The sequence below is a fragment of the Plectropomus leopardus genome, chromosome 4, assembly GCF_026936395.1.
Source record: "Plectropomus leopardus strain MGB_pleo_1.0 chromosome 4, ASM2693639v1, whole genome shotgun sequence".
In the NCBI taxonomy this organism is placed as follows: Eukaryota; Metazoa; Chordata; class Actinopteri; order Perciformes; family Serranidae; genus Plectropomus; species Plectropomus leopardus.
The window spans coordinates 4,104,414-4,118,480 of NC_142179.1; the positions used below are offsets into that span (position 1 = coordinate 4,104,414).

General features: G+C 40.0%; 1 protein-coding gene across 3 annotated transcripts in view; it reads left to right on the plus strand.

The window, feature by feature from the left end:
• Positions 1–14,067, plus strand: part of cfap299 (cilia and flagella associated protein 299) — a 115,016-nt gene that overhangs the window by 60,110 nt on the left and 40,839 nt on the right. For all 3 annotated transcript variants that reach the window (XM_088076344.1, XM_042487771.2, XM_088076345.1), the window contains exon 4: positions 11,713–11,855. In XM_088076344.1, coding sequence (XP_087932470.1) covers positions 11,713–11,855 — 143 coding nt within the window. The remainder of the gene's footprint in view (positions 1–11,712; positions 11,856–14,067) is intronic.

The following is a 14,067-nucleotide window of genomic DNA, read 5'->3' on the forward strand; positions in this document are numbered from 1 at the left end:
TTCCTACAAATGTCGATATACCAGAAACAGCCAATGGCCTTCTATCATTTTGCAGAAATGACCCCAAGCAAAGAAAGATGAACATCTCTGCTGCTGCTGATTGAAAAGCATAAAATAACAATTATGTGAAGGACTATTTGACTTTTCTTCAGGATCCTTGTGACAAACATCAACATTGAAAGTGGCTGTGCAAAGATGAGTTGCTGTTAAGCTACTCAAAGTGTTGCTTTTAGGAAACCAGTCCAGGTCGTGTTTTCATGTTCGCTGCTTTATGCTGCAGCAGGAAGTAGCTTTGGCACTACTACAGTAAGAGCATGGTGTGACTGTGTTACTCTTTTCCCAGAGAGCTCTGCAGTTTAATAGGCACGTCCAGCATGTCTTCCAAAGACAACCATAACTCTCAGATCCATGCTGCTGCTTTTTCTGTCAAACTACAGTGTTTTCATGCAGCCGCTGTGCAGAATGCCGGCCTGTTGTTTCAATGCATTGTTTGTGAAAATTCCTCCAGACGATGTGAAGCGATGCAGTCGGAGAAAAACAGCAAAGCTGCACCGTGGGCCAAACGAAGGAGGTTTTAATAGAATTTCTAAAACACCAATTGCGAAAAGCAGGATAGCATTTTCTGATTCTGAGTGCCCTGTAATTTGAAGTGTGTGGGTTCAAGCCACTTATTTTGTGGTGATGGCTTTACTGGCGAGTTCTCCAAAAAGACAGAGGCCAACGCAGCCGAGGGTTGAGCTAGCTGCCTTGCCTTCCTCACTGATTGACCGAGCCGCTTCCCCTTTGGTATCTGGCCACAGTTGTTCTGCCTTCATGGCTAACCTCACTGGGCGTAGCTGTCCACCATTGGGTGTTTAGAGAGCCCAATAGGAGGACACCTGCTTCTGGATTTATTTACTCCGTCTCTTGCACAAACACCCGTGCAGACTGTTTATGGATGCAGATGGAGAGCACTTCGTGTAAACAAATGCACAAATCTGCCTTTTCGCTAAACTGACGTCTAAACAACAACCAAACATCCTCGTATTCTAACATCCATATCTGCGATGCCTCACCCCAAATTTAGCAGCTTAGCCAAACATACTTTATGTTGCATTATTGCCTAATCTGGGCTTTAGGTCACATCCACAGAGCACTATTCACCATTGTGCCCTTTTCATATGTCAACTCCAAGAATTTCCTAAACTGTGGAAATTCTTGTGGTCACAGAATGACAAACAATGAAAAACAAAACAAAAAAACTCTTACAGTACATGCACGAACACACCCTTTATTTTTTTATATGTGTAAAACCACACAGATATAACCCAGTTCTCAAGTGACAGTGAACAACATAAAGCTAATAGAAACTTGATAATGCGTGAATTTATCTTAGCAGATTATAAACAAACTTAAAAATAAATAATTCAAATATTCAGTAAGGACTGAACAGAGGTGCACTGCAAAGGAAAAATCATTTAACCCTTGAGACCTGACCCATTACTTTGATTTCTTTTAAAAACATGCGAAGAAAGCAATGTGCAACTTAAAAACAAATGACCATCACAAAGTATTACCTAAAAAGTTATTAAAAGATTAGTTATTTAATTGTGTGTTTGAGTATATTCAAGGAAATGACATTAAGAAAAATTAAAAACAACTATTGTGTAACATATGTTGAGTACATATTTTTTAAAATGGATAAATTGGCTAGATTTCTTTTAGAAATGTGAAGAAGCCAATTAGCAACTTAAAAAGCAATGAGCAAAAAATGTGGAAAAGAAAAAAAAAAGTAAAAAGTAACAAAGAAATACCTGAAAAATAGCAACAAAAAAACCCCAAACAAAACAAAGCAAGGTAAAAAAAAACAAAAAAATATATATAAATTATTAAGATAATTATAAATATATTTCTCTGGACACTTTTTCCTAGCTTTTTGAAGAAAAAAAAATGATTCTGCAATTCTGTGCAGCACATTTCTTGCCAAGTTGCTCATTGCATTTTTCCCATGCATGTTTTTGAAAGAAATCAGAATAATATGCTCGGGGTTTAAAAACCTGTGAATAGTGTCTATATGTAGTGCAAGAAAAGTGATGTTGATCCAGGTTTCAGAGGCTTAAACATTAATTCTCAGGTTGTTTTCTATTCACCTTTTACCATATTTTTGCAATTTGCTCATTGCCTTTCCTCGTGTTTTTGAAGCAAATTCATCCTTTCTGCTCAGCTTTCAAATGTTAAACTACTTGTGAAAGGCGTCTGAATGCAGCACAAGAAAAAACTGATATCCATCCAGGTTACATAAGGGTTAACTTTGAGAGAAATCCTCTAATGCAATAATTCATTGCATGGAATAAAGAAAAAGGTTACTTTGCCTGGTTTTGTGTGGCCTCGCTGGCCTTTGTGCACGGCTTTAAGAGAATACAGATATAACATGAAACCACCGTGTAGGGCAAGAAGTCCTTTTGAACAGTCAACTTGTGCATTTTTGTATCCGGTGCCAAGACATCTGTCGAGTGACACACCCTGTAATTATAAACGAAAGGAAAAGAAATGTCTTTTGATTATTTCCATCCTTATTGCGTGCGCACACAATAAGGTCTGTTACGGCACTTAGAACCAAAAGCTTGAGAAATGTTCTTTTCTGGGACACAATGGCGAGGCATGTCAGTAACATGATGGCACAGTAGACGGTGACAGAAATGACAAGGTTTGAAATACTGTGTTTGCATTGTAAACACTCGAATATTTGAAGTCGTAGTGACCGCTGAATCTGTGGAGCAAAGCTGAACTGAATCCAGGATGGAAACAATCAAAGCCCCAGTCTTTATTTATTTTCGTAGATATAGGCTTGTTTTAAATTTAAACTTGGATTTAGACTTTTTAGTGGATGGAAAAGCGGCGGCGTTTGCCAGGAGCGAGTGTAGGGCAGTCTGAGGAGGGTGGCTGCAGTCTATCAGCGGCCCGTGTGGAGGGTTGTGATGAGAGGGTATGTTAAAGGGTGTGCAAACAGATTATGGTGACTCACAGCGCCGCACAGCTCACAACCCTGCGCTGCTATCGGAAAGACACACTCCGACACATTTCACACAGTGAGTGTGTACAATAGGTGTGTTTGTGTGTGGCATCTGTGTAGCCCATTACTTAATGTCGCTCCAAATAGCTCTGATATTACCTGAATTAAGCCGCTGTTTCCCTGAATTAACCCTTTGTAAACTGAGCAATTTGGTTTGCTTTCTTGCAAAAACATCGAGAGAGGGCAATGAGCAACTTACCAAGGCATGGCTCAAAAAATGACATGAAAATAGTAAAAAAAGAAAAAAAAAACAAGAAAATTACTTGTAGAAAATGTACACATTTTTTAATACTTTATTTTTCTGCAACAAAATTTTAAATATTTAACTCTAATAATAAGAGACATAGCCCAAAAATTAGCAAGAAATTAGCAAAAGATTACAAGAAAATTACCTGAAAGTAAGCAAATGAAGGAAAAGTTTAAAAAAAAAAATCAAACAAGAAAATTAGTGTAGAAGTGTGGAAAATCAAGAAAAAAAGTGTTTTTTTTTTCATATTGTTTTTCTGTAACACAGTTTAAAATATTTAATTATGATAATTAGAAGCATAGTTTTCTGGACATTTTCCGCTTTTTCTCTAAACTAATTTTAAGGTCATTCTTTGTCAACGTTTACTAATTTCTTGCAATTTCTCTGACATTTTTTGCTATATTGCTCAGATTAGAGATTTTGATTTGGATGTCAGTTGTCATTTCATATATAGATTAATCTCCACCGCCGCTCCCACATATGAACATGACTTTTACATATTTCTGTACTATTTAAATTTGGTAAAATCTTGTTTTCATGTAGAGCTGCATGCAGTGTATTACTTCGCTCAGCGCCACCTTGTCCCGCTGTCATTTTCTCTGTTTGTCATGATCTGCAGGAGTTTGAGCTCCGCAGCGGGGTCGTAGTGTTAAATTCACACTAAAATCATACAAACACAAAGTCGGAGCAGTCAGCGCTGCCTAATGTAGGTTAGTGACTGCGGTGACCTGGTCCGCTGCCTACAAACTCTTCAGTAAGTAAGCTCTGGCTCTGGATCACATTTCCTGCAGGATGTGTAATTCGGGTAGATCCCCACGGACGCAACACACCTCAGCACATATGGTTTCCACCGTCGCACCTATTACACAAGCCGACTGTGTGAAGTCACCTCCAAGTCAAATAAGTAATCATCCTCAGCCCTGATCCCCTCCCTAAACTCTGACAAACACCACACACACACACACGCACGCACGCACGCACACACAGACACACACACACACACACACACACACACACACACACACACACACACTGAGCATAGAGACTGCTGTGCTCCAGTGAAGCTTGTTTGAAATGTGACTAAAATAGTGATTAAAGTCATAGAAAATTATATTTTAATAATGAAGACCGGTAGAAGTTGTTGGATGTGACATGTAGATGTACTGTATGTATCCATCATGAGTTATCGCCTCTGAATCACACTACATTTATAGATCAACTGCAGCCAAATTCCCTCAAAGAAGATGTTTCAATCAGTATGTTTTCATGATGTTAGAAAAAGTGGAATTATTGTGTCAGTTTGACTAAAACTGGACTTTTAAAATCAAATTTCTCAAAATCTTATTAACACACGGAGATATTTTGATTCAATATTGAGTTATTCCGTCATGTAAACACCACAGTCGGACTTTAACTGGATGCTGCGTTCTGCGTGTGCTCCTCATCAACGCTCTGGCCTCCCTCTGTGGTTAAGGATAGGGACTGTTTGTTATTTATGAGGGGGGAAGTGGTGCTGCAAAGCGAGTAAGGTATTAAAAATGTAAGCACTGAGGAGGGACTTATGTTTTTAATTTTGGCTTAGGTAAGGGACATTTTACTTAAAATGGTAGTATTATATATTTATTTTAAATAAAAAAAATCACGCAGCTATGCCCCTCCTCTGATTAATAAAGTACAGTTCCACAACATCTGCACAGTAGCTAAGCGATGTCCTGCCCTAAAAAAATCAGTATCAGTTTAAGTATACACTATATTTGAATATTGTCGCTTCTTCTAGAGCTTCAGCTCCGCCATTCAGTGAAGTGAAACGGCCGTTTTTCTTGATGGAGTCAGGTGTTTTCTATATAACAATTTCAAATTCCCATCAGTAAGGGCTGTCTTAAGGTAAGATAAAGTAGTCAAAATATTCTGGTGTTCTACCCCAAAGTTATTGTAAATAAACGTTATGGTTATGATTCAGTTAATGGCATAGATTGTACACATATCATAGTTTTATAGCAACTAGTTAAAAAAGGGCATATCTCTTTGTCGTGACATATTTCCGTCAACAATTGCCTGAAATCAAGCCAATTAGCTCAGGTTTAACATGGTAAATACCCCCATATAGAACTGGTTGAAATGGAGAATAATAAATGGTGGCATGAAATTTGTTACCAGGATTTTTGACCAGCAAACATAATAAAACACGATTTACTCAAACACAGAAAATATTTTTTTCATTGAAGTATTGTAGATACATTACGTGGATCCGTAGGAAGAGTAGCCACTGATGTTCTTTCAGTATTAACGAGGATCCAAATAAACAAACTCACAAAACACTCCTCAAGATTTATCCAGAAAGGGGACGAGAGTAAAGCCTGCCAGAAAAAGGGCTCCCACCTAAAAACATTCCTGTAGTACAGGCCATGTTTTCCTTACCCCAACAAATTTACACAGTTGTTAGTGATGGCCCGGGATTCCTCCTAAAGCGCAGCCCACCAATAATAAACAGTATGGCAGCTGACACCGCAAGACACCTGCACGGCTCCCTGACACTGCAGGATTGTTCCCAGGGCCCGGGGGGGTCGCTGTGGGCAGAGGTGGGCTGGAGGAGGGGGCCGCGGGGGCCTGCAGACAGGTTGGTGGTGTCGGTTTGTGTGTTTGTGTGTGTTGGGGGTTTCTACGCAGACCTTTTCAAACAAAAAAGTACTCAAATAGTGCAGCAGCTGGGCAGGAACTTCAGATATTCTAAAACTTGAATTAGGAACTATCAGATCAAACATTACAAGCACGAATCTGAGCGCACATTTGATCCTGAGAGGGCAGGGACACGCAACTTGGTTTGCTTGAGGGCCACTTTGCAAAATGACAGAAGGCCGGGGCCCATTTCAAGAGCCCCATACATGTTTCTAGGATTTTAGGATATTCCTAGGTGTTTAGGATGATTCAGGGATTTTAGGTCATTTGTAGGATTTCAGAAAATGTGTAGGAATTGGGGACATTTCTAGGATTTTAAGATGTTTCTCAGATTTTTGGACATTTTATTAGAAATTTTCTAGAATTTTAGGACATTTCTAAGACTAAGGGACCGTTCTAGGATTTTAAGACATTTCTTGGATTTCAGAGGATTTCTAAGATTTTAGGACATTCCTGAGTTTGAGGATGATTCTGGGATTTTTGGATACTTGTAGGATTTCATAGCTTTGGAACTAGGATTTCCATAGATTTTTGGGATTTGGGGAAATTCCTAGAAGTTAAGGCTGTTTCTAGGATTTTAGAACATTTCTAGGATTTCTGAAATTTGCTAGAATTTTAGGACATTAGGGTCTTATCTAGGACCTCTGTTGAGGGTTGCAGGGAATCCTCCACTGGCAGCTTGATTTTGATGCTGTTTTTTGTACTCTGTCACCTTATTTATACTAAAGTATAACAACATTGTGAATAACTTTATTTTTATTGCAGATTAGATCACGCTTGTCTCCCACTTGGCACTCTGCTGGGGGCCAGATTTGTGCCGTAGGCTGTAAGTTGAGTATCACTGTGCTAACGGCACATTTCACTTGTTGGCTTGTTAGCTTTTTTTTTTTAGCTGTTTCACGCTCTTTCTGTGTCACACACACCACACAAACAGTCACACACACACACATTTAGACGTACCCTCCTCATGCCACAGGATGTCAGGTGGTCCGGCCATTGTGTCCCCACCTGTAGGACATTGTCAAAGCACAAAGGAGGGGCACAGTACGTGTCAGCCTGCTGTCAGCTCCTGTTTGACTTGAATTTGTAAATCCCTCTCTTTCAGCCGAGGGGCTTTGAAAGATTAGCCAAAGGTTTGCGGAGTAGTTCACATCTGTGTGGGTTTTACTTATTGTCAGGGGGCAGCGTATCCCTCTGCAGTTTTCACAGGCCACAATAATTACGATTGTCAACACTGTTCAAGTTTCACTGTTTGCTTCTGAGCTCATAAACATGTTCGTAGTGGATTTTTTTGAGGGCGGGGTCCCCACGAGGATTTGACGTGCTTTGTTGTGTTTATCAACAGCACGGATCATGGATTTAAAGGAAACTCCTGGTCTACTGTTCTTAACTGGTTTATGTAACCTTCATCTTAAGGTCACTGGTGTTTTCCTTGCAGCCAGCTGAAATTTCAACTGTGTACAGAAAAGAGTTTCAAAGAGGAGCAAACTGAATATTGAGTATCACAAAAGAGCCAGAGTCTGTACCTGGGACCTGCACAGCGCTCAGCTTCTCAGGCGCTCACCACACTGATGTTTGCCATAAAGCGGGGCCTCTCACTCGCTGCCCTGTGAGGTCACAGCACCTGTTCTTGGTAATTGCTGGCAGGTGACGTAAGGCCTCCACTTGTTTTCCATGGTGTAAGGTGGAGGTCCCCACGCTCCCTCCGACATCAGGGCTGGAATGTCGTGTTGGTTGTTTGCAGCAAATAAGCGAGTCTGACTCCCTCCCCCCAAGTTCCCTGAGAGAGAAATGAACTTTGGCTTACCTGTCAAAGGCCACTTAGTTAAGCAAAATTTAATCATGCAATGCATTTCAAGGGTAAGGTAAAAGCTTTTTCTCCCTGATTTTATGCTCTTGCTTGTTTCCACAGCTCTTTTTTTTCCAGAAACTGAAAAGAAAAGTTAACCAAAAATGTAATAACATGTTTATTGCATGTTTTCGGTTAAAGGGATAGTCTGGCTTTTTTAAAGTTTAGTCGTATGAGGTGCTTATCATCAACCATGTATTACAGTAGATGGCATTTGGGATACCACCAGTTTGGAGAAGCAGGCTGGAGTCAGACATGGAAGCTAAGTAATGTGTTGCTGTGGAAAAAAGGTTTTAGTTTAAGTATCAGTTTAAGTGTATGCTTAGTTTAGAGTATTTTCACTACTTTGCCTTTCCGTCAGACAGCCTGCTCCATCAGGAAAGCCTTCGGTTTCCCGTCTATGCTCTCATTAAAGCCACCAGACTGCATTGAGAAAAACAGTAATTTTAGCTTGCTGAACACAGAGGCTGCTTCTCCACAGCAGTTTCAATCAGTTGGTTTGTTTGTGTTGTTGTGTGACTTTGGTGAATCTGAACTAACCCTTTTTAAATGCCAAAGTCACTCAAAAACATATAACCACTCTTAAAAAAAACTGAACTATCCCTTTATGAAAGTCATGCATTAAACATGTTAACACATTTGTGGTCCATTTTTCTTTGCAGTTTCAAGTCATCAGAGCGTTTCAATCTTACACTGTCGAGCAGCAGATCATGCTGCTGCGGCAGCTGCTGTCCAGCAGCAGATAATAACACCCCAAATGATTCTGTCCAGCCGCATTCTCAGCAGACACCATTCAGCGGAGTATCATGCAGATGCAAAAGGTGGCTTTTAGGATCTTACAAAAACACTGCAAAAGCATCAGTATTTCACAACTTCAGAATGAGAAAGGATTGGTAAAATTGGTGAGTCATTTTCATGGAAGTATATACCAGTAAGCAGAAAAAACTGCAATATAAAAAAACTAGGATTTTTGCTCATTTCTAGGATTTCAGGATGTTTCTAGGATTTTAGGACATTTCCAGGAGTTTTGGACATTTCTAGGATTTGAGGACATTTCTTGGATTTTAGGATATTTGTCAAGTTGTAGGAGGTTTTTAGAATTTGAGTACATTTCTGGGATTTTAGAACATTTATTTTATTTTAGGATGTTTTTAGGATTTGAGGACATTTCTTGGGTTTAAGAACATTTATAGTATTTTAGGACCTTTCTAGGATTTTGGAACATTGCTAGGATTTCAGGACATTTTGAGGATACTTCCAGGACTTTTATGATTCTGGGATATTTGGACATTTCTAGTATTTCAAAACATTTCTAGGATTTTAGGGCATTTCTAGGATTTTAGGACATTTCTTGGATTTTTGTTCATTTCTAGGATTTCAGGATATTTCTAGAATTTGAGGACATTTCTTGGGTTTAAGAACATTTGTTGGATTTTTGGATATTTCTAGGATTTCGGAACATTTCTAGAATTTCAGGACATTTTTAGGATACTTCCAGGACTGCACAGTAAAAATCAAGCCTATAGGGAACCAATCTAAACGGTAATGGTATCATTTTATACCCATCACACTGTGCTATCAAAATTCACTGTATAATAATAATTTAAAGAGAAAAAAATGTCTATTTTCCAGCTGAACTGATATTTTTATCACCACTACCCAAATGCCTCCTTTCCTTTGCCGGGTCCACCTGATGATGTGTTTTCAAGGCTGGCTGCAGGAGGACAGAAGCCAGTAGATAGGGTATCTGGCCCAGGCCTCCAGCCAGCTGTGAACCTGATAGCATCTGTTTTAAACGTTTGAGAGACAGAGAGAAAGGAGCCCTCTTTTCTTCTGGGCTCTGGAGCGCTAGTTATCTCACGCCTTTTTAGTAAAGGGATCCACAGATGGCCCGTGTCCTGACAGTCATACAAATGTGATATCACCGGCCGAGGTATTCTGCTCGGATCCTCTTACTGTGTTACTGTAGGCCCACAAGTGGGACTCATTCATGCTCAGAGTAAACAAGACAAGTCAGAGACAAAAAAAGAGTCCTTTTGTGGAGACAAAGCAGAAACGCTTCTTTTTTATCTTTGTGACGGCAGACAAAACAGCCTCTTCACACCTGAGTGTCCTCTGTTTGGAGTTCTTCACATCCATTGTCATCGCGTGTTATCTAAACCATCAAATCGACATGAAAAGATCATTTCATGTTCTGCTGTCACCTGAGGGGATTTGGACAACTTGCCTTTCATTTGCTTTGTCTGAATCTGGTGACAAACCTATTTGTTATGCTTTTTTTCCTGGTTATGTCTGGTTTAGGCTCACTTCAAAGACCCGGTCTCTGATGTGCAGGCGGGAGACTGTCTTTAGATTTATGTCTTTTGTTTGTCTTGGCGAATGCGAGCCTTTTTTCTTCTTACTCATAGAGTTGTAATCAGCAGAAATCAGTGTTTGGATTATAGGAAGCCAAGCTGTTGCCCTCACATCCAGTAGTTCCTTTTCTTTTAGCTCTGAACTCCTAAGCCACAGGAGCTCCTTAGTAGTAATCTTTCTTTAACAGCTAATATTTGACTGCTGTGTTTACTTTCGGAGTCTTTTTTGCCAATAAAGTTAAAATAATTACATTATTGTAGCAGTCAAATAAGATGCTACCCAGTAGAGTCATTCTCAGGTCTGACTATTATATTTTATGGTCATTGCATCGTAAAAAATATTTTCTCAAAGTGTGAACTATCAAATATATTTGGTGGAGCATCGCTATGGCAGCGTATCCTCATAGAACGATTAGTATGATATCCATACATGTTTTTAGAGATTTTAAGACGTTTCTCAGGTTTGAGGACATTTCTAGGATTGTATGACATTTTTAGGATTTCAAGACGTTTCTTAAATTTTAGGATGGTTCTAAAATTTCAGAACATTTAAGGACATTTCAGACGATTCAAAGATATTTTTTGAGGATTTTAGGACATTTTCAGGATATTCAGCTGCTTCTCAAATTTAAGGGCGTTTCTAGAATTTTAGGATGTTTCAAGTTTTTTGGGGATGTTTCTCGAATTGTAGGACGTTTCTAGGATTGTAGGACATTACTCAGATCTGAAAACATTTCTAGGATTTCAGGATGTTTCTAGAATTTTAAGATGTTCTAGGGCTTTGGGACACTAGGGGTTTAGCTAGGACCGCTGTCTCGGGGTGTGGGGATCCTCCACTGGCACCTTTTTTTGATGAACAAGCACTATTTTGATGCTGTTTTATGCGCCCTGGTGCCTTACGTATATCACAAGCACACAGAAATTCAGTCACAGCACCCTATTTGGGCCCAGAGTTGAGTTGCCACTGCAGTAGGCTTTTCAGGAATGGTGTTAATTTACTGTTAAATACAAGTAATCTGCATTTACAAAGACCAAATCTCACCTTTTATTAATATTTTAGTCCCACTGTTTGTCTTTACTTGACTTTTACTGCCTTGTTTTTAACCCCAAAAGCTCCTCAACTACTTTTACAAGTTAGAGTATTAAGTTTTAACTCAGGACTCCACATTTCATGTCATTCCAAGCTACATTTTTGCCCGGCCTGTAGGAGTGTTGGAACGGAACTGAAACTCTAGTTAGTGTAAGTCGAAGGATTCAGCTTGAGTCCCACGCACTTATCTGAGCAGGATACTCTGTAGACGGCCCACCCCGGCGAGCTCGGGCCATCGCGGGACAGCATTAGTTGGGAGTCGTTTCTGATTTGAACCGTATAACATGAGCCTTTGAATTTCAAAGTGGGAGGATTTGTAATGGATCCACTCTATCTGTCCACTTTTAACAAGTGACATTGGCCTTCCTGGCTTTTACTCAGGAGAGGCTTGATGGCCATGATTATTTACGCAGAGGCTTTCCTTCTCTTTCTCTCTTTTTACAGTCGGTCATGTTCATAAGGGATCATAATCCTCTTGGACAGGAAGTATCTGGCTATATAGACTACGCCCACAGACTCAAGACCCAAGATTTTGAACCATATTTCAGCGGAAAGAAGAGACTCATGCCAGGACGCTCAGATTTATGGTAAGTCTCCTTCCATTGTAACATGTCCACGTTGGTTGGGGAGGCCTTGACTCAAGTGTGATTTGACAAGATTTGAAGGGTACGGAAATCTTATTATCCGGGATTAAAGACTCAGGTTGACGTGAGAGACCAATATAGGCTTGGAAGGAGCTGTGCAAAGGGCCGCTGTAGTTAGTGTATACAGCAGCAGCCCTTGTTGCCTCAGCAGAGATGTGGAATAAATATACACTTCTGAGGTAAAGCTGAGCGGAGCTGCCAAAGTGCTGAACCTGTCTGGACAAGACAGACATGAATTAGCGTCAGGATTAAAGTGGGTTTAAACCACGAGACTGTGATCGTCTTTTAATGTGCAGTCAATTTGTCATCACAGATAATAGATTTAATGGCCTCAAGATTAGGTGCAGTAATAGATAAGTAGATCAGCTAATTGATAGATTTAAAATGCGTGTTAACTTCATCGGCTTTTGAACACACTATCATTAGAAGTACTTGTGATTTCATATTAGATATTTATGAATTTCGGATTTTATCCAAACTCTTCTCACCTATTTGAAGTGGGATTTGGGGATTTTTTGGCAAAAGATAATATTTTATACAATTTTTAGGTCAACATCTTTGGGTTTTCTGAGCATTGGTCACAAAGCAAACATTTTTTTATTGGTATTTTAATTGTTGGTAGATAAATCAGTAATGACAGTAATTGTTCATTGCAGCACTAGCCATGTGCTTGTATGTGTTTCAGTCAGTTCTCATTCTGAACTTGTAAAATACCACTGCTTTGACAGTGCTTTTTGCATAAAAGTCACCTTTTGTGTCCACATGAAACGCTGTTGGACATCACTGAGAACGTGCACACGTCCACATGAAATACGGCAGATAGCATCAAGTTGACATGCTTTGGTAACGACATAATATAAGGAGCACAAGGGTACCTACAGGGCAGCAGGAAGGGCGGTGGATGGAACAACAAACCCCGGACTTTGATGCAAGAGTCCAGTGTTCACTTCCTGTCTGAATGTGATGTTTTTTCTTCACCATACGATTTTGTTTCCTAAACATAACCACGTGCAGTGTTTGACATTACAGTAGCAGCATCCCAGAACACCAACAGCAGACGCAGAAGGATACCGAGGGCATAATAAGCCGCAATATGTGACAACTTAAGATGAGAACTTCATGGTATTTTTAAAAGTGCAACAATTTTGGACACCAAATACAGACTTGGTGTGCAAAGGCCTTTAGACTGACAGTGGCCGGGTGGTTTGCGTGAAAGACATTTGTGATTATCACTTCTGATGAAGCAATTTAATCCTTATTTACAAGCATATTGAAAATTTTAAAAGTGTTGGTAATAGTATAAGCCAGAAGAACCAGTAGCTGTCCCAGAAAGACACCTTTACTATTGGAATCATTTGAAAAATACTGTTATCCCATAAAAAAGCTACTTAGGCTGCTAGACACCTCGTGTACTGTATGCTGAACAACCACTTGCATCAGTGCCAGTCGCACATTTCCAGGCCAAGCCACAGGTGAACTGCTGACCTCGCAGGTGTAAGCTAAAATCTGGTCTGTGTCCCTCAGTGGGGCAAGTAACATCTCTCTAATTCGTTGTCTATCAGGAGAGCTGTAGAGAGCTGTCAGCAAATTATCGGAGCCAAAACCTTTCCCACATTCCACATGCTCGTGCATAGAAACATATTACCAACATTTCAGATACGTGCGAAAAATCCCATGAGGACAAATTCTGCAAGTTAGGGGGTAATGAGAGTGTGTGTTACACGGTGATTTTCAGAGTTCAGCCAAATGACGTGAACCCTGTGTAACCTCTCTGACACCGGGCAGAGCATGGGCTCGAACGTGCTACTGTGAACAGATCATAAAGGTAACTCTTTTTTTTCCATGATGATCTTATTTTCTTAGTTTTGACCATCAGTCCTTTTGGATATATCAAGGCCACAGGTTACACTTTACAACAGAGACAAACATTACGATCACAGAGGCTGTAAACAAATCCCAGCTTGACCGTAATATTTGGAGTCAAAATCATACAGCGCATTCCTGAAATGACCATTATGGTTTTTCACGGCATTGTAAAACTGCTTGCCAGAGCAACTACAGTAAGTGCAGGGAAGTCACAGCTGAACTGAGACGTCCAGTAGCTCAGTAGAAGCACTGGAAACCATATGGACGTTCCAATGGAGAGTTTTGTGTG